At 39.9% G+C, this 22,933-nt stretch overlaps 1 protein-coding gene across 3 annotated transcripts in view; it reads right to left on the bottom strand.

Annotated features, from left to right (window-relative positions):
* Positions 1-22,727, bottom strand: part of myom3 (myomesin 3) — a 68,215-nt gene extending 45,488 nt beyond the window's left edge. For 2 of the 3 annotated variants that reach the window (XR_003692759.1, XM_028580237.1), the window contains exons 1-5: positions 20,388-20,617; positions 18,458-18,584; positions 13,272-13,376; positions 3,476-3,629; positions 823-980 (exon numbers count right to left, since the gene is read on the bottom strand). Coding sequence is in view for 2 of the 3 variants with exons in the window: in XM_028580237.1 (XP_028436038.1) it covers positions 823-980; positions 3,476-3,629; positions 13,272-13,376; positions 18,458-18,564 (524 nt within the window). In the remaining variant the exon portion in view is untranslated. Of the gene's footprint in view, positions 1-822; positions 981-3,475; positions 3,630-13,271; positions 13,377-18,457; positions 18,585-20,387; positions 20,618-22,654 lie in introns of those variants that run through there. The other variant, XM_028580238.1, reaches the window with a different exon arrangement.
* Between the last annotated feature and the right edge of the window lie 206 nt (positions 22,728-22,933).

The raw sequence follows: 22,933 nt of genomic DNA, 5'->3' as shown, positions 1-22,933 counted from the left end.
TGTCTGAATTAACACAGGTAATTTCATATTAATACAGAGGGCGATATTCAAGTCAGGGTTCAGAACTGTAGTGTCATGACTTTAAGTCTATCTTTGTATTCAGTCATTTGCATATGGGTGTATAACCTAACCTACCTCCTTACCTCTCACACTATATAGCCTAAGCCTAATGATTGCATGACAACAGTGTTTCACTGTGTTATGGATGAGTCATGAATTAATGATGCAATGCAGGACTGCAACTAAGGACTGTTTTTATCTTTTTTTTTTTTAATAAAGCAATTTATCTTGTCTATAAAAGGTCAGAAAATTGAGAAATAATATCATACAATGCACTATAACCAAAAGTGTTATTTTCAATTGTTTTTATTTGTCTAACAATCCAAAACCCAAATATTTAATTTGCAGTGATAGTGAAAGAAAAGCAGCAAAAGATCACAGGCAACAAGTGATGAATGACTTAATTCGTGATTTATCAAAATTGTTGTCAATTACATTTTTGTAGTTTTGACTGGTTGAACAATGTGTTAAAGTAAGACTTGTCAGGAGTGCACTTTATTATAGACCTTAAGGCGGATTTAGTAGATTCAATGCAGAACCATAAATCAAGGTTTATGCAGTGGTTCCCGGTAAGCAATAACTTTGGGCCAAGAGACTTTCTCTGCCCTAATCCACTCCAACCAAGCGAGAAACTAAATGAAAATGACACCAGTGAGCAGTGCGACCCGAGCAATAGACTTTAATAGAAACCGCTTGAAAATGAACCACCATAGGCCAATGGAGGCCAAACAAATGAAGTGCAGCAGAGTAGGAAGTTCTTACCATGTGACTTTTGGGGGTGGACAGCCCTGGACGGTACAGGAGAGTGTGACCGTCATGCCCTCCCAGACAGTGTGAGCCCTCAGGGGGATTGGGAAGTCTGGGGCCTTCTGACTCAGATGCTCCAGGTACTTCAAGTGGGCAGATGCCTTCTTTTCTGCCTGGAGAACAGACCGATCCAAGAAAATGATAGATAAATAGATTTTGCAGGTGAGAGGAAAAGTAATTTGCTCATATTGTATGTATCTCTTAAAGCTTTAGTGCATAACTTTTTGATATTAATGAACATCTGTTACATTCAAGCCATTGCCAAATGAGTTAATGCAAAGCTAATTAAGACTATCAGCTCCACAAAACTCACTCTGTATTTCTCAGTATGGCTCTGTTCAGAAGATGGTGTCGTCCGGCGACTTTCGCGCGCAGAAACTCAAGTGAAGATAATTGCCTCTTCTGAAAAGTTCATGTTTTTTTTTGTTTTTGTTTTTATCCTCAGTGTCCTCCTTGGCTACTAGCAACTGCGTGGAGGAGGGGTGGGGGCTGTGCGCGATCACGGAAGGCTTGTAACAGATAGACGCGCCAACATTTTTTTTGTCATTACTTAGATTTCCTCAAGGGGGCGACGGAAACTACGCATTATAGCGTTAAGTAAACTTTATTTTCTACAGCAAATATTCGAGTGCTTCACAAGTCATTCAAACAGAATGAGAGAAAAAAATAAACTAAGGAAACTTAGTATGAAAATAGACAAATAGTCTGGATAATGCAATGCTGGAGGAAAAACCTCTTAGTAAACAAAGTGAAAATACATATATTGAGCTACCAACAAAACACTGATATTTTTATCTCTTATATCACAATTGATTAAACTAGGTCGCTGACGTGACCTTGTTTTCCATGGTGCTGTTTTTTTTTTTTTTTAAAGCAACACTATGTAACTTTTAGCGCAAGCTGTAGTTCCAATGAGACAACCTGTAGGGGGACCTAAGCGGGAAAAGTTACATAGTGTTGCTTTAACATCCATTCTGCAGCCCATCTCAAAGTAATTGCAGACACTTGCTTTGTATGTATTTCAATTAGTGAAGGCAAATGTCAAAATACTAGGGCTGGGCAACAATTAAAAGTTGTAATCGCATGATTTCCCTGATTAATTGCGATTAATCGCATTGTTATACGCAGAATCCAATAATGAATTCAAAAGTAGTGTATAGAAAGTGCCATAACATTTGTTCTGCAAACACTTATCAGCATTTTCTTTATACAGTAGCAGTTAAATAAAATATTTAGTGTAAATCTCAACTTAAACAATGTAATCAAAGCAAATACAAAATGAATCCTGAGCCACAATGATAACATTAAAACAGGCAAATTCTGAGATAACAGCAGAAACATTTTTTTTCTTTTATCAGGGAGTAGCATACTCAGTCTATGTTCAGTACCAAATGTCCCTGTCAGAGATAGGATGCACCGATCCGACTTTTTCAGTCCTGATAGCGATGCCAGGGCTTTGTGTATCTATCAATACCCGATACCGATCCAATACCGTTGTTAAATTAATATTAAACTGTATACCTTCCACCTTATACCTTCTTTCCACCATGTGGAAGCGACTAAAGGCACCAGACCTTCCTAACTAAACATTACTTTCCTAACTAAGACAAAATAACATAGATGTAATGTATTGAATTCTTATTTATTTATTTTAAAAAAACAATTGTGCATTCAAATTGAAAATATAATGTAATCAAACTTCTTAAATAACAATAATGGGCCTTCAATAATGGGTTACCTTTTTTATATAGGTTTATAATGGCTTATTCTACTCTCAGGAGTACATAGAATATCACAAAAACATGTTAATGTCATCATGTTTACTAAAAGCCTTTTATTTTTGAATTGGATTTGAATTTAAGTGTTCACATGTATGCAAATAACTAGATATGTTAAATATGTTTAATTGCTAAACAGCATGGACTTTGTCCATAAAGTACCAATATTTCACACATGATTAACCAGACACAATAATGAGAACAGAAGCCAATAAACTCAACTATTTATCACTGAGACCTTACAGGGTTTTTCCTGCATAGAGGAATTTTGGTGCCCCCTAAAGAGGTTTTAGCTATGCAGAGCCAATGAAAAATAACCAGTGCTACAATAAGAATTGAGAATAAAAATGGCAATTAAAATCCTATCTGAATGTATTTATTTTACCAAACAACTGTTGAACAAGCAGAACATAAACTTGGAACATGAATCTCAGTTTTACCATCCATTCCAGTAAATCATCACGTGTCATCTAGGGCTGCGACTAAGTATTATTTTCATAGTTGATTAATCTGTCGATTATTTTGTTTGATCTATAAAAATGTCAAAACATGGTGAAAAATGTGGATCACGGTTTCCCAAAACCTGAGATAACATCCTCAAATGTCACAGTTTACTTTCACAGAGGAGAGAAGAAACTAGAAAATGTTCACATTTAAGAAGCTGGCATCAGAGAAATCGTACTTATTTATTATTTTAAATAAAAATAATGACTCAAATCGAGTAATTGATTATCAAAATTAACTAATTGATTAATTGATTCATTGTTGCACCTCTAGTGGTATCATTATGTTGACAAAGCACAAAGCTGAGACCAAAACTTTACTTTCACCTGCTTGCGAATGGCCATTTTATCAACGCGTCTGCGTAACAAATGCTGGTTCCTGATCACGTCCAGCTCCACCTTTTCAGCCTCGTTCCCAAACATGGTCCACTGGTCTCTGTGATACTCTTCCTCAGCATCCAGAGTTTCATTCAGGATTTCCCTGGTTGAACATAGCACAACATTTTTAACATATTTAAGACTATTGTTTTTTTTTTTTTTTTTTTTCTGTTTTGTGTAATTGTAATTAGCTAAGTGAATGTAGATGCAGGACACACAGATTGTGCAGACTCGTTGCAAACTTTACAGCAATGCAGCGGCATTCAAATGGCCGATTTATACAAAGTACTGTTGAACAATTGTAAGTATGACAATATGCATTTAAAGTGTTTGTTTTCAGCTGCACAAAATATTTTCAACCAAGTCTTGGCACAAAGTAATATGCTTCATTTGAAAATGTTGAGTAGGCTGTCAAGACAATTCAGACCACCATCAGAGGAGGTGACGAGTAGAGACAGCAATTCAGACAAAGGTTTGAACACAGCGGTCGACCTCTGAGAGAAACAAAACAACAATTTTACATTGATTTCTTCTGGCACATAAATGTTTCTTTCTATCCCAGTCCATTTGCAGACAAGTGCTAGTTTTATGATATTTGGCAGTTTGTCGTTTAAAAGGCTCAGTGATCAGGTCGGTTGTTTTCTGCTCCATTTTAAACCTACTTGTCATTTAACATGAGCACCATATTCTCCCATGTTCAAAGGTTTTGAAGAGTTGGTCTTTTATGAGTGGAATACCAAGCCCCGCTGCCACTGCTGATTCACATCCCTCTGATGAGATGCGGTGCTGGTACTCTAAAAATCCCTCACATCATGATGTGTCTCTCTGCAGGTGTGGACAGATCAAATTGTTGCCATGGCACTGCCTGTGTGACATCCTTGACTTCCCTTTCATCAAGTTGTTTTTAATGGAGATGGCAGGTGGTTGTGATAGTCTATTCACTCAGAAGAAACAAACGTTTTCTTTCTTTGTATGGACAGGAAGTAGGCATAGTAAGTAGGGTGACTTTCGGAACTGCTCTATGGCTGTTGAACCTGAGCTCATTGTAAAGATGGTCAAACAAAACCAGAAGGCTCTCTGGTGGTCTATAATATATACACATGTGTACAGTATGTTGTAGCTGTGAATATATGTACATGGCATCGCACATCTCTTTTGTACATGCAGTTCATATGTATGGAAGTATACGCACTCCAACACGCACATTCATGAATTTTGGCTGCCTTTTAAATGTAGCAGTTTAACACTCTCTCTCTAATCGCCAGAGGGGTGTGTATCCTGAACCATCTTTTGATTGACAGTCCCCAGGGCTTAATTATTTGAACACGTACTTCACACACACACGTTGCCACAACAAACTGAGAGAGAGTCTCAAATATTCACACTTTTCTGAGCTTTGATGGCCACTAGAGCATGAATGGCCCTATAAATGCTGGCGATAATTAAGTGAAATGCACAAACGGCATGAATAAATACACAAATAAATATGTGCATGCATAGATGCATACGCAGACTAGTGTGTATGCACAATCACACTCCCAGGCGCTCAGAAACATGGTTTTGACTTTTTCTGCCACGGGCTCGTTTAGTAAAGTGTGTGCCTGTCAATATTTTTAATCTCTGTAGGCTCGGAGATTTTAAGCCTTAAGAGAATAAACCACTGGAAAACATCAAGTCAGTGGGTATGAGAGGTTTTATGGCTTAATTATTGCTCCAAATGGAAATTTTAATATTACTTATTGGTGCGAACAACGGCAAACACCTCCTGCCAAGACAAACCAGGCATGCATGAGTCAGCTGCACAATTTACAGGTTACCCACAAGGAGACAATAGTAGAGGAACCATTATGTGAGTCACATAGTAATGTGCAATTGGAGCCACACTTACAAAGATGCGAGGAGTCACTCATCTCCAGCATTACTAGATTTTAAACCTCCACTAGGGCTGGGCGATATATCGATATAAAAAAATATATCGATATATTTTTAAATGAGATATGGAATTAGACCATATCGCATATATCGATATAGTTCAAATGTGATCCTTGCTCCCATAGATATATACACAGATGTCGTCTTGAGGTTCTAAACATACGTCAAAACCGCCGCCATCTTGGAACAGGGGTCCGAAGCATTCAGATCAACGCTAAAGATGCCGGACTTTTGTACTGCTTAATTATGTTCGATAGAGGAAATGAAAAGAACAAACCGCAATGAATAACATTTAACAGGTGACAATGTGTTTTATGATTATGTATGCTGCCTTCGACCAGCAATCTGAGCTCCGGCGGCAGCGGGAGGCGGAGAGCTCCGTGGCCGGCCGCAGCGTCTCTTCCCCCGGGAAAAACACAGCTTTGCCTTGCTGCTGCGCTGGGTCCCCGCTGATCCAGATCGGACCAGCCAAAGACAGAGTGGTGATCGGTAGGATCTTACGTAGTCCAGGACGACCTGTATGTCGATATCGGGCGAAAGTTCCACTAAGTTTGCCGGGCGGCAGGCGGACGGAGAGAAGCTACAGCGGGGCAGCAGAGAGCGTCTGCGGCTGCAGGATCTGGAGCTCAGTGCCCGTTAAAATTACATGTAACGCATAAATACATACAGAAATAAATAGTGGAGGAATGAGCCTGGACATTTCAGTCTGTTTTAAACTTCACCTTGAAGCAGAAACTCTTAGTTCAGAAGGGTGAAGTTTCCGTTTGAACTCAGATCTGTGAACCGATCATAATAAATATTCTTTGTATTAACACATTAATTAGTTTCTTTGTTTTGTAGTCGATAGTTCATCTTTTAGTTTACTTAAGTGGAAGCAGTATCAAGTGGAAGAATGGGACTATAAACCTAGGCTTACAGGCATGAGGCATTACATTTTGAACAAAGTAGATTATATTAATATCAAAAGCTTAATTGACCTTTGGAACGAATCACAAATATGGAGCTTTGATTTCAAAAAAGGTACTCCTGTTATACAGTATTTAGGTTTACATTTTATTGTTATTTGAACAGCTGAGCATTTAATCATGAACCAGGTGAAGAAACCGGTTTATTATTTATTTGATTTTGCAACTGTTTCTATGAAACTACATGTGACATGTCATATTTGATTTTGGCTTTGACTGAACATTTGCTCTCACTTTGCGGAAAAAATATCGGGATATATATTGTATATCGATATTCAGCCAAAATATATCGGGATATGACTTTTGGTCCATATCGCCCAGCCCTAACCTCCACCCTAAAATTCTTCCATCCACACCATGTTCGTCACGGCGCTTCAAAGGGGGATAAGATTTGTGAAGAACTAAGGTTTGATGGAGAAATTGCGCTTCAGAGTGAAGCAACCGTGCTATTTGAAGGGCTGTAAAGTGGAAAAATCTGAAGGTGAAACAAGACCCGATGAATTAGAGCTTAGCACATTAGCGGATAGGATAGACACTCAATGATGAAATGGAGGGATGTGGTGGTGGCATAGGAGAGGGAATCTAATGAGATGGCAAGTTGGCAGGGCCACATCGCTGCAGCTGATGCTTATTGCTGTCAGATGTCTTTTGTCTTTCAAGAGAGTGTAATTGCACCCTCTATGACCCCCACCCCCCCCTTTCACTCTCTCTCCTTGGCAACTGTCTTCTAGTATTACCCATCTAACTAACCTCTGTCCGTCCATCTATTTACTGTTGCCAACCAAAGCTTCCTTTCATTGCTTAAAGAAGAACATATCTATTATCTTTAGCATTGATGAAGAAGTCGACATACATTAGAGATGTCAAATCCTTTTCACACAACAATAGTCTAATCAATTTCTGGACGGATTAGACAGGCTGCCACTAAGCCTCCAAATGTGAAAGTGCTGTTGAGTCACAGAGACTATGTGACCCAGACAGGACAAGGTGCCCCCTACAGTAGGAAAAGGGATTTTGGTAAAGCAAATCCTGTCACAAGAGGCAAGAATCCCCTCATTTCCTGTTCTTAGTGACCTAAGCCTGCCTTTTCTGGGATTTATTTTTAGATATATGACATCCTCTCCATGACAGCTGAGCAGTAATCCCATCCTCACAACATGATCATAAGACACTTAAAAAGTAAAAGATGGCTCATACATGTCAACAAAAGTTGACTGATGTGCACAACAATCAGACCAAAACCAGGCTGCAATGTACTGTAACCCTAAGGCAAATGTCAATTTCATCCACTAAAAGTGCAATTTTTGCCACTGACTGTATGACAATATTATGGAAAGGATCCCTACATTGATTAAAAAAAATTATGATAGCTCAGCTCTACCATCTGAGCTATCTGGGCACCCATACAACTTTTTTTTTTAAGGAGTAAAGTCTTCTGTTTAACCAGAAACAGCTCAGAGATCGCTAATGCTAAACCCACCAGACTCCATTTAAATAAACATTGATTTTAGCGTGTATAGAGCCAACATATTTACACATCTAAATCAGTAAACTGTTTATTTCAACCAAAACTAGAGTTGTGAAAGTGAAAAGATGAACCAAAGCGGCTTTTTAGTTTTATTTTGTGTCTGTTGACTTTGAATTAAGTGTATTTTACGATGATAAAATTACTGTTTACATGGAGTCTCGTAGCTTTAGCGATAGCAATTTCGCTGATGTTTTTATGTTCATAAAAAGGATCTTACTCTTTAACAAACGGGCCAATCTCCTTTTAAAATCCTTTCCATAATGTTGTCAGACACCTAATCTGAGCCTGTCAATAGCAAAACAAGCATTTTTGTGGACCTCAGTTGAAGGTGCACATTTGCCCATTAACTTACATCGTAGCGTGTTTCGCCGCTGTCGTCTTGCTACTGGACCAATGTCAAAGATTGTTTTTCCCATCAGTCCCTTAGACACAAAAACAGGTAAATAGGGTCCAGGTTGAAAAAACCCGAAGTTAACCCTTCAAAGTTAACCAGTGGTCATGGTGTCTGGAGTATTCAAGCTGCAGGCTGCCAGTAAGCTAGCATTACCATGTGTCTTTAGCTGAATGCTCCCAACCAGTAAGCTAGGTGGGTGTGGAGAGACAAAAAAAATACTGGGGGAATCACCGATCCTTCAAAGACTTTCTGTACTGGCAGGAAATGAAGTCCAGCTTCCAGCCACATGCAGACTTCTTTCTAGTGTCTGGTTAATCTTTCAGTCAACCTGTTACTTCTGTGGGTAATAACAAATTCTTAGGGGTGATACAATTCCCCAAATCACAATTCGATAGAATTTTCAATTTAAACCATTTTTTTCCAACAGGGTTGGCAATGCCACAATAAAAGCCATTAGATCATAGATGGGTTTTTTTTGTGGGGCAGTTAAGGCAACATGGGCAAGGCACTAAGGAGTCCATTGGAGCCCCCATGCTTTACCTTTTGTTGTTTGTTTACTAGGGTTGGGCATCGTTTGGATTTTAACGATTCTGATTCCAATTCCGATTCTTCCTTTCGATTCCGGTTCTTATATATTCTCGATTCCGATTCTTTGAGTAGTGGAGTTGAAATGGGTCACATGCCAGTTTCACAAATTCAATGGTGGTTTGCAGTTTTACAGCTTTTTCCACGTAAAATAAAGCCAGACTAGAGCACTGCTTACTGTGCTCCATGGCTCAAACACAACAAGCACCTGGCTGCTACAGAAACCAAAACTTACGTATGTTAAATTGGGAAGTGATGATCAGATTTGAAACCAAATCTTCCAAACGATTCCAATAAAGAAACGATTCCGATGGAATTGTAATTTTTTAAACGATTCCGATTAGGAATCTGTTTTCGATGCCCAAGCCTTTTGTTTACATAACTCACTCACGGGGAAGGCAAAATGTTGCCACACCGGTGACTTTAGGGAAGCAGGAGAATTTTCTGTTGTTTGTCCATCATCTCTGCCTCTGGCAGTGGTCATGGTGTCTGGAATATTCAAGCTGCAGGCTACCAGTAAGCTAGCATTACCATGTGTCTTTAGCTGAATGCTCCCAACCAGTAAGCTAGGTGGGTGTGGAGAGACAAAAAAAATACTGGGGGAATCACCGATCCTGCTTCGGATTTCATTTTGATAAATTTTCTACATTTGAGAAACTAGAACTAGAAAATGTCTGGCTTTTTTGCCAGACATGCCAGACAGATTGATTTTCTGTCTATCCATTAATCAATTAAAAAATGTCTTTCAATAGGATGTGAGGCTCCTTCCTCTTCTCCATCAATACAAAAATACAAATACAAAGATTCTGCTGAATGCTCTGGTTATGGCTTATTGGCTTCAACAGCCAGCTGGCCTTTTACAGACAGATGAGAGTGAAGAAATAGCCCTGATTCTAATTTATCGAGACTTTCTGTTGGCATAAGAGCCTAACGAACCAGTGAATCTTGACCCACTCCACTTTCTCAAAAAAAGTGAAAAGAGAGGATGTGGTGGAGGCAGAATTCAATGACAAGCACACATCCAGGAAGGAAGGAAGTCCTCTGGAGAAGAGTGGAGGTTTACAGTCCTTTGGTTCAGCATGAGAAGAAACTCGTCCGCAGTTGTTGCCCACAAATGACCCCAATCCAAAATGCGAAATAAAAATAATGTGCCTAAGCTGACAGCTGCAGATGGAGGCTTTTAGAAATACGGCTGCAACTAATGATTATTTGCATTATCAATTAATCTGCAGCTGCAGAGATAGAAGACCTGAATTTGCTCCATGCATTGATTTGTTATTGTATACATTGGCTAGTAGAAGTTTTGAAACAAATTTTGCTGCTAAATTTACAGTAGGGATGTACAGCTCATCTGTTGTATTTATTAGATACAAATGGCTCTTAAGTATATCAATTTGTAACCTATGAATAACTGTGTGACCCATATTTTGGAGTTATGTGCTACAAAATGTCTTGAACAGATTCCTCTTACCAGCATATTAGTCTTGTTAAGGGTGGCCGATACCGTGCGACAACGGTGTTGTCAACCCTCAGCAGTCTTAATTTCATTGACGAAAACCATTACTAAACATGTTCGTTAATGACCTTTTTTCCGTGACTGACAATGACGAGACGGCACCAACGTTATCAACATAATACACAACGTAATAACGTGGACGAAAAAATAAGAGACTAAATTGTAGTTTAAAGGTCCAATGACATGGTGCTCTTTGGATGCTTTTATATAGGCCTTATTGGTCCCCTAATAATGTATCTCCCGAAATTCAGCCTTGGTGCAGAATTACAGCCACTAGAGCCAGTCCCACAATGAGCTTTCCTTAGGATGTGCCTTAGGATTTCTGTGTCTGTAGCTATTGAGGAGGAGAGGGGGGGTGGAAGGGTTGCAAGGTGGCTAGTGGGGGTGTGGCCTTGACCAACTGCCACTTTGCTCGTTTGAAAGCCATTATGTCTCTCTCTCATGGGTGGGCCAAATTCTCTGGGCGGGCAAAGCAGAGAAAGGGGAGGTAACCTTGCTCCTTATGACCTCATAAGGAGGAGATTCCAGATCGGCCCATCTGAGCTTTCATTTTCTCAAAGGCAGAGCAGGATACCCAGGGCTCGGTTTACACCTATCGCCATTTCTAGCCACTGGGGGACCATAGGCAGGCTGGGGGAACTCATATTAATGTTAAAAAACCTCAAAGTGAAATTTTCATTTTTCAATTTTCATTTCTTTTTTAAAAAATAAAAACCTCACCAAAATCTCTTATTTTCATCATCTTCCATCTCTTCTCCTCTCTCTGTCACTCTCTCTCACGCAAACACACACACTTGAGTCCTGACAATTGTGCTACTATAATGCATAAAGTTTGCCATTTGAATGGTGGGTTCGGGTGGTTGATTAGCGCAGATTTTTGAATTTTGGGCGGTACGGCTTGGCTTCCATAACGGACTGATTGGGTGTGACTGACTAATGAGCACAGTCATAACAAAGCTGCATTTTTATTCATTTAACCTCTGTTTTACATCCGGTAATAATAACAAAAACATTACCTTCTTAGCAGAGGTAAAATTGCTGACAAAATTAACCGGTTATAAGAGAGAAAACATTTTGACTTTTTGTCGACTAAAACTAGGGGTGGGAGATATTGACAAAAATGAATATCTCTATTTTTTTCAATATCTCGATATCGATAGTTTTGAAATCCTTCTAGAAGTTAAAAGAAGCCCTGTTCAGAGGCTATTTCAGTGGTTCTCTTGGGAAAATGTGCAAGCAAGATAAAATCATAACAATAAACAAAGGGCTCTGTTCTGTAACATATTGCACACAACCATGTCCTTATTGGAAGCAGTCCTGGAGCTGGGACAGGGCCGGGTCAGACTAGGTTCTGATAGTCCTTCTACTTGGCTGTATAGTCATTCTGACCGGGATTTATGCTGGGATCAGGAGTTGGATGTGATCTGACTGGCCCAGGTGAGGGAGAGGTGCAGTTCTGTGTGCTTTTTTGATGTTAGAGTATACATGGTCTAGTGTGTTCTTCCCTCTAGTAACACAATCTACATGCTGGGAGAAAGCCGGAGGGGAACACAATCTACATGCTGGGAGAAAGCCGGAGGGGAACAGACTTTAAGGACGCCTTGTAAAAGTCCCCTGTATCCCGTATCCAGGTGATCGTGCTGCAGTTTGTTTACTATGGTTAGCATTGAACCAAACTTTTGCTAACGTTAGCATCGGGGGCTATGTAGACAGCAGTGTGCTGTTTTCATAGTAAATAAAATGGTCAGTATATTACAGACAGGGCTCCAGGTCAGGTCAGCCGTGCTGGGCAACGATCCTGCAGTTGGTACTCCATTCATTTTGCACAAAAATGCAGTCCTCCGCCTCTGGTTGTGCCGGAATTATTTTCTCATTCTGCCGGTAGATAGCTAGCTCGGCGTGCGCCGTGTTGCTAGCGCCGACAACAACCTGGAGGGCTCGGTCAGGCTATGTCCTCCGGGATGTTATGAGCCGCCTGGAAGGCTCTCGTAACGGCTGTATTGTATCGTGGTCCTGTATTGATTAGTTCAGTGTGGCTGTACGTACTTGTATAAATATACTCCGACAGGAGAGCCGCTGTACAATCGTGCGCCGCCATCCTTGTTGACATGAGTGAACGTCATAACGCGCAATGTAAGAACTAGTAGCAGCTTACTCTTGTGCGGGACGATCGTGATTTTGTACAAAAAATACAGTCAAACAAACCCTTACTGTATTAAAATCGCTACATATAATTGTTTAGAAGGTTATAGTGTGCGTTATTTGTTTTCTCTTTAACTTCCTTCAGCTCTTTTCATGTTTGGGGCGTCGGATTGTACAAATTTTGAAATATTTGATATCCCAATTTTGCAGACAACAATTTGGATATTATCGTCTAAACGATATATCTCAGATCACGGACATCTGATTGAGTATACTGTAGACTTGACGGCACCGTAGTTAAGTGCCAGTGGATCAAGTTGTTATTTACTGCCCCTACCAGCAGACGGCAGCATAGCCATTTAATACGGTCTATTTACAGAGGACATTTAAATGTATGTCTGATCGTTTCTATGTTAACTGTTAGCCCATAATTGTAGAAAAAAATATTTATGTAAAGAGATATAGTAAAATAAAAAGTGCTTATTCCCCCCCCCCCGATTACGATATCATTGTCCATTGCGATGTTTTACTGTTAACATTGTCAACTGCCAATTTAGGGGACATCGCCCAGCCCTAATACACCCCAGTAGAGGCTTTTATCCATATCATCGACTCCTAAAATCTTTTTTAATGATGATGATCAACAAAACAGCCATATTATTTAGCTGGATCTTATATCTCACCATGTCCTGTGGCGGGGGAAGTTGTCCATGTTCAGGATCTCCTTGACGGACATCAGGTCAGCAGGGATGATGGGATAGAAATCGCAGTAGGAGGCTTCCTCATCACTATTACATTCAGAGAACATTGGGGGGGGGAACAAAACCTGATTAACACAAGATATTCTGCATATCATCAAATGACACCGGTGAAAGATCAAAAAAATAGATACTTATCCTTGTCATCCTTCACAGTTATTTATCCTGTGGTTAGAAGGATTGAGTGTTCATATTAGCATGCCTATTCATTTTATCACGGTGTACAGCACATTATCCAATCATCAAGTTAATCAGACCATTATTCTGCTCTGCCATTAGAAAGCAGCAGTGGTTCTCCTATTCTCCGTCTGAACAGCAGAGGTGGCCCTATATCAGAGAGAGCTCCGGTTGATGTAGGCAAACATTATATACACCAGCTTTCATTTATTCAAGCACTCCAGGGATTCAGTTTAAAACTGGCAACTGTTATCTTATCTCCAGGCTAAAAAATGGCTTTAATGGATATTTTTTGTCTACTCTCTGTAGAAGTTGTGAAGAACAAGCAAGGTAAACATTGACAAACCAAAATCAAGCAGAATGTGAACTGCAAACAAGTGAGAATCTGTGAAAGACAGACCCCACTTTAAAATACGATGTCAATATAGTATTAGTATAGTCCCACTAATACCCTCTTCAATCTGTGCAGCTCAGGGGTAAGCCACCAAATGTGGTTTGTTGTGTGGCACAGCAGATTTGTCACTGCTCAGAATGAAAACGCACTACAGTTTTTTCTAAAATATTACAATGGAATTTGCACATTCAGATGTGAATGTATTGCAATTTCAACCATCTTTTCTTGACAAACAAGAGATGAGAGAGATGTTCGTTACAATGGCAGCGGTTTTGTGTTACACAGCTGTTACTTCAGTGTTTTATCTGATTGAACCATTGCCTCCCATGTGTGGGGTGCAAAGCCTAACCCAGTGTATAAACCTGTTTTCTCTCAAGTGCGTGAGAAATGTTATGACCATCATCAGCTGCTTCTGCTCGGTCCAGGTTCCCCTTTCACTCACTGGTGTACAAAACACACATGCTATTGTCTACATGGAGCTTATATAATCAGGAGGAACAGGGACTGCTGATTGTGCACACATAGGCATTTGATGACAATGTGGTGTTTATGAGCCAAAGGCTTTTGGATCTGAACCAATAGGTTGTTCATGGTACAATTGTAATTGTTTGGGCATCATAGCATGCAATTATCTGCAATGTTCAGTTTTTAATCCACAATGTGTCTGTGGCAACTGGTGGTAGAGCTGAACATGATGAACCAAACACACAGAGCAGTCACTGGACAGTAAAGCGATCTAAATCAGAAGCGCTGACAGCTGCTGTGTCTTTCTGTAGGACCTTTTAAATTAGTGTCTTTATCATAGTCATGCAGACACAAACATAGAGACAATAGGCACCCATGTGTAAGCCTACACTAAAGCATGAGCACCAACAATAAACTGAGCTGACCTTTTCTATGTGCACCCCCATAAACAGGAGAGGGGCATTTGTTGTTGGCAACAAGGTCACTTGAGGCAATGAAAGGCATTTTTTTTTGTAACAAGAGAGGCATTCATTTTTGCTCTCCCTTAATCCACAGATGACTGTTGCTCTTTTAAGAAGAGTAATTACAACTACAGTGCAAGGATATTTTAACTTTGAATGTGTTCCTTGTTTTTCATGTGTTATAGTATCTGTATTTACACCATGCTTTGGCCTAATGTTGAAGTAAAGTACATTGCAGTACAACACAGCTCCATTGAAAAGAATAAATAAAAAAATAAAAGTTTGTGTGCCAGAAATGTGTTTGCCCAGGTGTGTATTACACAACCCCCAACTACCATTGCTTCTAACATCTAGCCTCAGGACTTACTTTCAACAAGCCATCTTACAAATGGCAATGCAAATTGACATGACTTCTCGTTTTCTTTTGTATTCAAGCTGGTATATTTCCCCATTTCACGGCATTCAGAGGACAACTTCTGCTTTTTCCGTCTTATTTTTCTCATCCCTTTGTTTAGGTTCCCTTTGAGTGTTTCTGAGAGGCTCGGACTGTTGAATAATGTAATGCAGAGCCTACGGCTGGGCAGTATCGCTTAAGTACAGTGCACAGATACACACTGGGACACAAACACTCACGGCATGCATATAAACAGGAACATGCACACACATGTGCACACACGCAAGCAAACAAACACTTGCCTTGCTGATACTGCTGTTGTGTGCAGAAACATGGAAGTTGTGCATGTATGTGTTTTATAGGCTTCCTCAAAATATTAACTAAAATAAAAAAAGAGGAAAACCTGAGAGGCACTGGATGATCTGCCCTCATTGTTGAATGCATGTCAACAACCTGTACTAAGACTAGTCCTATACCTATTGTATAAACAAGAAAAACTCAACTCTGTGGGCAAAACTGTTCTCTTCAAGTTTTCTAAACATTGTTCAATCTAACATGAAGATACATTTAAGTGTCCTCCCACTGTACTGAAGATGTTCTAAGTAAATAATTTCACCAAGCACCATATCTCTCTCTCTCTCTCTCTCTCTCTCTCTCTCTCTCTCTCTCTCTCTCTCTCTCTCTCTTTTTTTTTTAAAAAGCGAGAGATGAACTCAAAGTTCGGCAGAACTAAGCGGGATGGAATAATTGCTTATTTTCATCATCATCCTTAAGGAAAACATTTACTATTGTGTCCTATTTATGTCTTCTGCTACAGTACAACTACTGTATATGAGGGAGGTGAAGTGAGTAAGTGCAGTTGTACAAAGATACACAGATATCCTCTTAGTATAAATAGAAATAGGCTATTACATTGCTTATACTTTAGTTGAGTAATAATACAAAACCATCTTAAAGCTAGTAAAGGCAGTGGCTTGAACAGCAGCAAATGGGTTGACTTTTAGACATATTTTAACGTCACAAGGAATAGAATACTTCTTGGGTGAAACTCATCTCAAGGTTCATTTAGTATATATCTTGGAAGTTTTAACCATATCATATAATCCTTATCAACATCATCTGCAATTGTCATGGAATTGTAGTTCAAATCTCCATTTTTTTCTGAACACCTCAAGGATTTCTTGTCTCTGTTCTTTTAAAAGTTGGTGAGGTTCAAAGTTCATTCTTTACCTTGACATTTTTTTGCCAACTGCTGTTTTCAAGGTCAAGAGTGAACTTTGACAGTCATATCTCAGATGTCACTCAAGGACATAGTAGAGCCAGTTCATGTATCACACTGGCATTAAAAGTAATCTAACGCTGCTGCCTGTTTACTGTAATCTGACAGGTCATATAATAGGTTTTATTGGTGTGTGTGTGTGTGTGTGTGTGTGTGTGTGTGTGTGTGTGTGTGTGTGTGTGTGTGTGTGTGTGTGTGTGTGTGTGTGTGTGTGTGTGTGTGTGTGTGTGTGTGTGTGTGTGTGTGTGTGTGTGTGTGTGTGAGATTTAATACCATTTTAGGTTAAACTTTCAACGTGATATCATGAATTCACGTAAACAAACACGCCCACTTTTGTATGTATGTATGTATGTATGTATGTATGTATGTATAATCATCTCGACAAGTTACCAAGTCTCAAATTCAGCCCTTAACCCTGATTGTAATTAAATCAAGAGGAAAAGACTGCCAATGAGTTGAGATAAGTCAGTGTTTTTCCAGTGCGGCATCTCTTGTTTCAGGCATTTTTCAGAAAGGAGTTTGTTGAAATGAGACCGAAGGAGAAATCACTGAATGAATATCAGAAAAATGGCACTTAAGGCAACAAAATTCATGAAAAAAAAATATGATGGAAGAATTAAATCAGTTGTTAAGATAGATTGTTTTGCAATAAACCTACATTTTACAGATAGCAGAGAACATTTACATGCATCAGACAAATGACCCTTCTTAAGCTTAAGATTTTATATATATATATAGCAAATGTTACTTAAACTGGATTAAAGTGTATGTGTTGGACTATTTTTAGCTGAGGATTTAGTGCACTAGTGAGTATTTGCAAGTGTCCATATTTATCACAATGAAGAAACATGTCACCCATTCCAATGATGAAACTTGTATTGAAACAATAGAGGTCTATTGCACAGAAGAATAACATATGTCAGGACTTAGGTTACACAGACAATACTCGTAGGATCAATTCATGGTTGGTTTTGGTCTTTCCATGGCATTGGTTGACAGATGGAAAATATAGAAAATCATCAGGCTTTTTAAAAGTACCGCCCCTGGGACAAAAGCTTATCAAATGGGGGTTCATGGTCTAATTTGTGTCAGTTTAGGGGTCCTTGATGTGAAAAAGTTTGGGAACCACTGGACCAATCAAACTCTATACAAAGTAGTTAAACTATCTCCACCTCAAACGGCTGCAACAGAAAATGCTGCTTATACATTGATGCATCAGTGTTAATAATCTGATAATGTCATAACAATATATCAGTCACAGGAAGTGCTTTTACTTTGATTATTCAAATATATTTTTGCTGATAATACTTGCTGTACTTTTACATAAGTAAGGTTTTTAATGTAGGACTTTTATCTGTGATGTATTATTGTTGTATTGGTACTTTCACTTTAAGTGCTCATTTTATGCTTTATGGCTTTGTCCCTTTTTGTGCTTGTAATCTGTTTACAAAGTGAAAAAGCCCAAAGTCCACCCCAAAGGGACTTACCATCTCCAACAGGAAACACTGTTTACCAACTGCTCCAAACAGCTCTATTGTAGTCCAGCCTTTACTTCAGAGACGAACGTGCGTCACTTTGTTACACACGTTATAATGCTCGCCTAGCTGCTAGCATGGCACTCCCTCATACTCTGCTTCTGACTGGCTAGTAGTCCTTACCTAGCTTCTGCGTATGTGCAACTCCCAGCAAAGATGGTACAGAAGTGAGATGCCTCACTCTGTAGCTAAAACAGAGAGCTCAACACACAGGGTGAAAAGAGGAGCTGCAGCAATGTGCAGTACAACAAAAAGATGGTGTTTTTTGAAAAGTAAACCATGTAAACCTATTCTGATATAACCTCCAAATACAATTATGAACCTGAAAATGAGCATAATATGAGCACTTTAAGTAAATGGTGTGAGAACCTCTTGCATTACTGAAGTCAGGAGAGCATGTTTGCACCTTGAAGTGAAGGTCTTCTTCTTGATCTGAGAGGACAGTTGCATGCTGTGAGACATCTGGGACGACTGCTCCTCCTGCTCCCGCTGCATCACCGTCCTGGTTTCCATGGTAACCCCCCAACTGACACCTGTGGAGGGAGGGGAGGCTAGAAGTGAGGATGCAGAGGTGTGTAGGAGTCAGACACAAAAGGCGCAGTAGCCAGCTCAAAGCTCTGTTTCATATTGAGTGCAGATGACTTGCCAAATTAATGGCCACTTAACACTGTAGACACTTCAGTCTTGACTAGAGACACACCTATTTATGTTGTGCTTTGTGTTCAGATGGGACCTTACAGTATTATTTCTAGTACTTTAGAGTAATGACTATTTCACATCGTGGTGGTGCAGGATTGTGAACCAGTCCCCAGCCTCAGCCCGAGAGAATTAGAATGGAGCCCAAATTTATCTCCATTTATCTCTCTGATATATTAGCACTATTAAAAGGGTCTTCTAAAATCTTGAAGTGTCTTGGGACTAGCAACCCAAAGAGCAGACAGAGCAGGGTGCTACTAATAATAACATGATGGTTTTGAATCAATAGATGCTGCAATTACATCCTGGATCAAAAATCCTTCTGACTTCCATTTTCAAAGGAGCACCGCACCAAACACACCCACCATAAGTGGGGTTCGATTCTAAATTCTTCACTCTGACATCTCTTGGGGATGGCAGTAGCTCAGTCTGTAGGGAGTTTGGTTGGAAACCGGAGAGTCGCTGGTTCAAGTCCCTATACAGAGTGTGGATTGGTTGCTGGAGAGATGCTAGTTCACCTGCTGGGCACTGTCAAGGTGCGCTTGAGCAAGGCACCGTACCCCCAGCTGGTCCATGACATGTCTTGTTTTGTCTGAGCCCAAGGTAAAAACTCACACATTCACTTTAGGTAGGTGTGGAGCAAAGGTGTGTATTAGTCCCACGTTACATGAATCACCCCTTCGTGAGCTGCTGAATCACTAATAATTCATCAGTTAAGGTCCGTCATGCTGCTGCCCTTACCTTGCCAGTCATTAATCATGTGGCTGCTCTGGGGAAGTGAATGCAGAACGCGGCCAGCAAACAGAATCAGGTCGCGCCTGAGTGATGGCTTCATTCAACCACTCCCAATAGCAACCACCTGTGTTAGCGCCATAAACAAGCGTAATGTGTTATTTCTTCTCATCTCCCTCAATTACACCGTGGAAAACAGCAGCGAGCTAGCTAACAGGCTAGTGGGCCAGCTGATTCCCCTCTTGCTTTTTTTGTGGCTCACTGTAGTGCAAAAAGAGGTGTTTGTTTGAATAATGTTAATGGAAGGTCGAACTCTGGCACATTAAAATTGATCAGTCTCCATGGGTAGACCTCGATCCTGGGCCCCTGGAGGGAGTGAAAAATAGCAAAAGCAATGCTCTTTTCTACACACAGTGCAGTTTTTGGTCTTTGGAGTGAATTGAGAGCTTTTTTTTTTTTTTTTCTATCATAATAAAAAAATACTGTATCAACACAGGAACAAGGGGATAATGATTTACTATTCTACTAATTGGGGATAATAGGGTTTTCTGAACACTCAGGAGTTTGCTTTATGCCTGACCCCAGAGAGTAATGAAAAACTAGATTCACCGAGGCCATCAAAAGACGAGACCATTAAGAAGTTCAACTAGCTGGAGAAACGAGCAAAGACTCGAGAAAAGAAACCTTTCTGACAATACAAAGAGAGAAGAATAATTACCAGCATTATGCAGATGTACTGTAGATGCAGTGCACGTGCATTTTACTAGTCTTAGTGTTGTGGTTTTATATTTCATCGAGGGTTATCACATATGAGTCAGTAACTCGTCTTAACTGATGAAAGGCAAAAAAAGCTGTATGCCATTTGTGCTGGATCTAGATGAAGGCTGGGTAAAGAAAATCCCACTCACGTTTTCTTTAAAGAAACAGGTGAAGTCCTCTGGGTGTCAAAGATCTGTAGGACGGATATATCCCACTTCCTTTTCTGTCTACCTGTCTTTCTCTCTCCTTGAAGATCTTGTTCAATCTTGCTGTCTCACCTCTCAGTATTTCCTCTCACTGTCTGTCTGTCTGTTTGCATATACCTCACTCTTTCCTGCCTCTATTCCTCCCTTGATAAAGTGGTGAGGGTGACCCTGAACACAAAGTGTCCTTCAGTGCCAAGAATGTGGACAGCACAATGCTCTTTCATTCTTAAGTAAATATAGACCAATGCCTGCTCCCCTGTACATGTGCACACACACACACACACACACACACTTTTACACCACACTCGGTCCTAAATGGACACACAAAACCACCACAGGCACACACATAGACACAGATCATTGCCATCCGCCAGATCGATTTACAGACAGCTCCGATGACAAGCGGCTAAGAGATGACACAATAGCTCCCTGTACAGTAAGAGAGGCTGGACCAAATGACCAGAGCAGCTGAAAGAAACAGCTGGAATGGCCTCAGGAGAACAACTGGCTGCATTGGAACAACGAATGTCTGCTCAATAAATGTCACTAAAAGAAATATAAATTGATTTCAGTCCGCTCAGTACTATCCCACCTGGGTACAAAGAATACAGAGTTAAAGGCTGGGAAATGACAAGCGGGAAGAGCGAGAGACAGAGGACTGTGGGGAGCGAGGGAAGACGTCGGAAAGAGGAAAAAGGAGAGATATAAAGAGGGCATCATAATGAACAAAGGAAAAGGAACAAGTCAGCTGTAAGTAGGAGAAGGTCTGAGAGTGAGACTTGGACCATTCGGTTCCTCATTAAAAATCTGGCCTTGGACTCTACGTTCGTTCTACTTCTGTTTCTCTTCTTTTAACTGGTCATCCACTTCTTGTATATTTCCTGTGTTGCTCCTACATAAAATATAATCTGTTCCTAATGCCATTTTTGCTTTTTGTAAATAAAGTATGATGCAGTTCTTACCAGAGGTGTATAAAGTACTAGAGACCCATACTTGAGTACAAGTGCTCTATCAAAAAAGTAACTTGAGTAGAAGTAGAAGTGCTCTTTAAGCACCACACTTAAGTGGAAGTACTATAGTATTCAACATTTTTTGTACTTAAGTATTGCAAGTAGTTTATTTTAAAAAGTACTAAAAGTAAAAGTACAAGTATTGTGTTATGTAGTTATTAAAGAAAGCTGTCAAATTTTGAATATCATATTGTTGGAGTTAAACTTTTTACTTGGTATTAAGGCAGTCACAAGCTGTATATTGCTGGATATGAAGGAAGTTTCTGAAATAAACCCCAAAAGGTACATTAATGTCACAGCTGTTATAACTACTAGTATCTGATATAACAGTGGGTTATTAATCACTAATTAACAAATACTGAAATAAAATGTGTGATGTAGTGGAAAGTTAGCAAGCTAGCAAAATACAGAAACTAGCAGCTTCACATCACAGGGTCAAACGGTTAACATTCAGTACTCACTGCAGAATGAAACAACTCAGGAATAGATTACTGTTAAGAAATAACTAAAAGACGTGTTCGCTCTGATTTCTGGAGGAAGGAGGAGAGGCTGGGGTCGAATTGAAAGTTAAGCAAAAGGTTTAATGAAACTGCATGAAAACGACAAGACAAAACACAATCAAACATAAAACATAAAACACTGCAGCTGACAGCGGACTGATCTCATGCTTCTCCTTGCGGAGTTACAAAAGAACAGTCATGCGACATGACAAACAATACGCTGTAAACGGCAGACTTCAACGTGGTTCCCCTGTCGGGGTCACAGATTGAAGCGCCGACATCACCTCAGTTTCCGAATTCTATTCCTGTGGAATTGTGGGTCTCTGATTAAAGACACACCTCTGATTTTAGGTTTACCCCAGGTCACAGACAAAGGTCGTTTCACATGGTAGTGCCGATTCTGTCTAATCACGTCTGGCCCTGCAGGGAGTGGCTCCCCAAAACCAGAAACAATAGTTACCTTTCCTGTGGGGACAATGAGTCTTCTTCATATGCTGAATGTCAGACATGACCTGATTAATTCTTTAGAAGCTACTGTAGGTTTTAGGTGAGACACTCAAATGCTGTATTAGTGTACTTGATTAAATTTAGCTGCAGGCCCCATTAAACATTGTTTTCAAAAAATAAGCTGGGTTTTAACTTTTTAACTTCAACATTACTCTGCTGCAACAATGGCTAAATAGAAAGAGTTCAAACTTACATTGTCTCTGACTTCTGAACAGGCAACCGTAGTGAAAAGAAACGCACAACACAACGCAATGTATTGTACGTAACTAACGTAGCTGTAACTAACGTAGCTGTAACTAACGTAGCTGTAACTAACGTAGCCGTAACTAAACACACTGTAACCTAAAGTCTCCGTAGCGTGAGGCATTCACAACAGTAACGATGCAGCACATAAAAAATCTATCTGAGTAAAAGTATTAAACTCATCGAAAATATGTACTCAAGTGGAAGTAGGAGAAAAAAAGAATACTCC

Source organism: Perca flavescens, chromosome 6 (genome assembly GCF_004354835.1).
Source record: "Perca flavescens isolate YP-PL-M2 chromosome 6, PFLA_1.0, whole genome shotgun sequence".
Classification (NCBI taxonomy): domain Eukaryota; kingdom Metazoa; phylum Chordata; class Actinopteri; order Perciformes; family Percidae; genus Perca; species Perca flavescens.
This window is presented reverse-complemented; position numbering and strand designations above follow the sequence as displayed.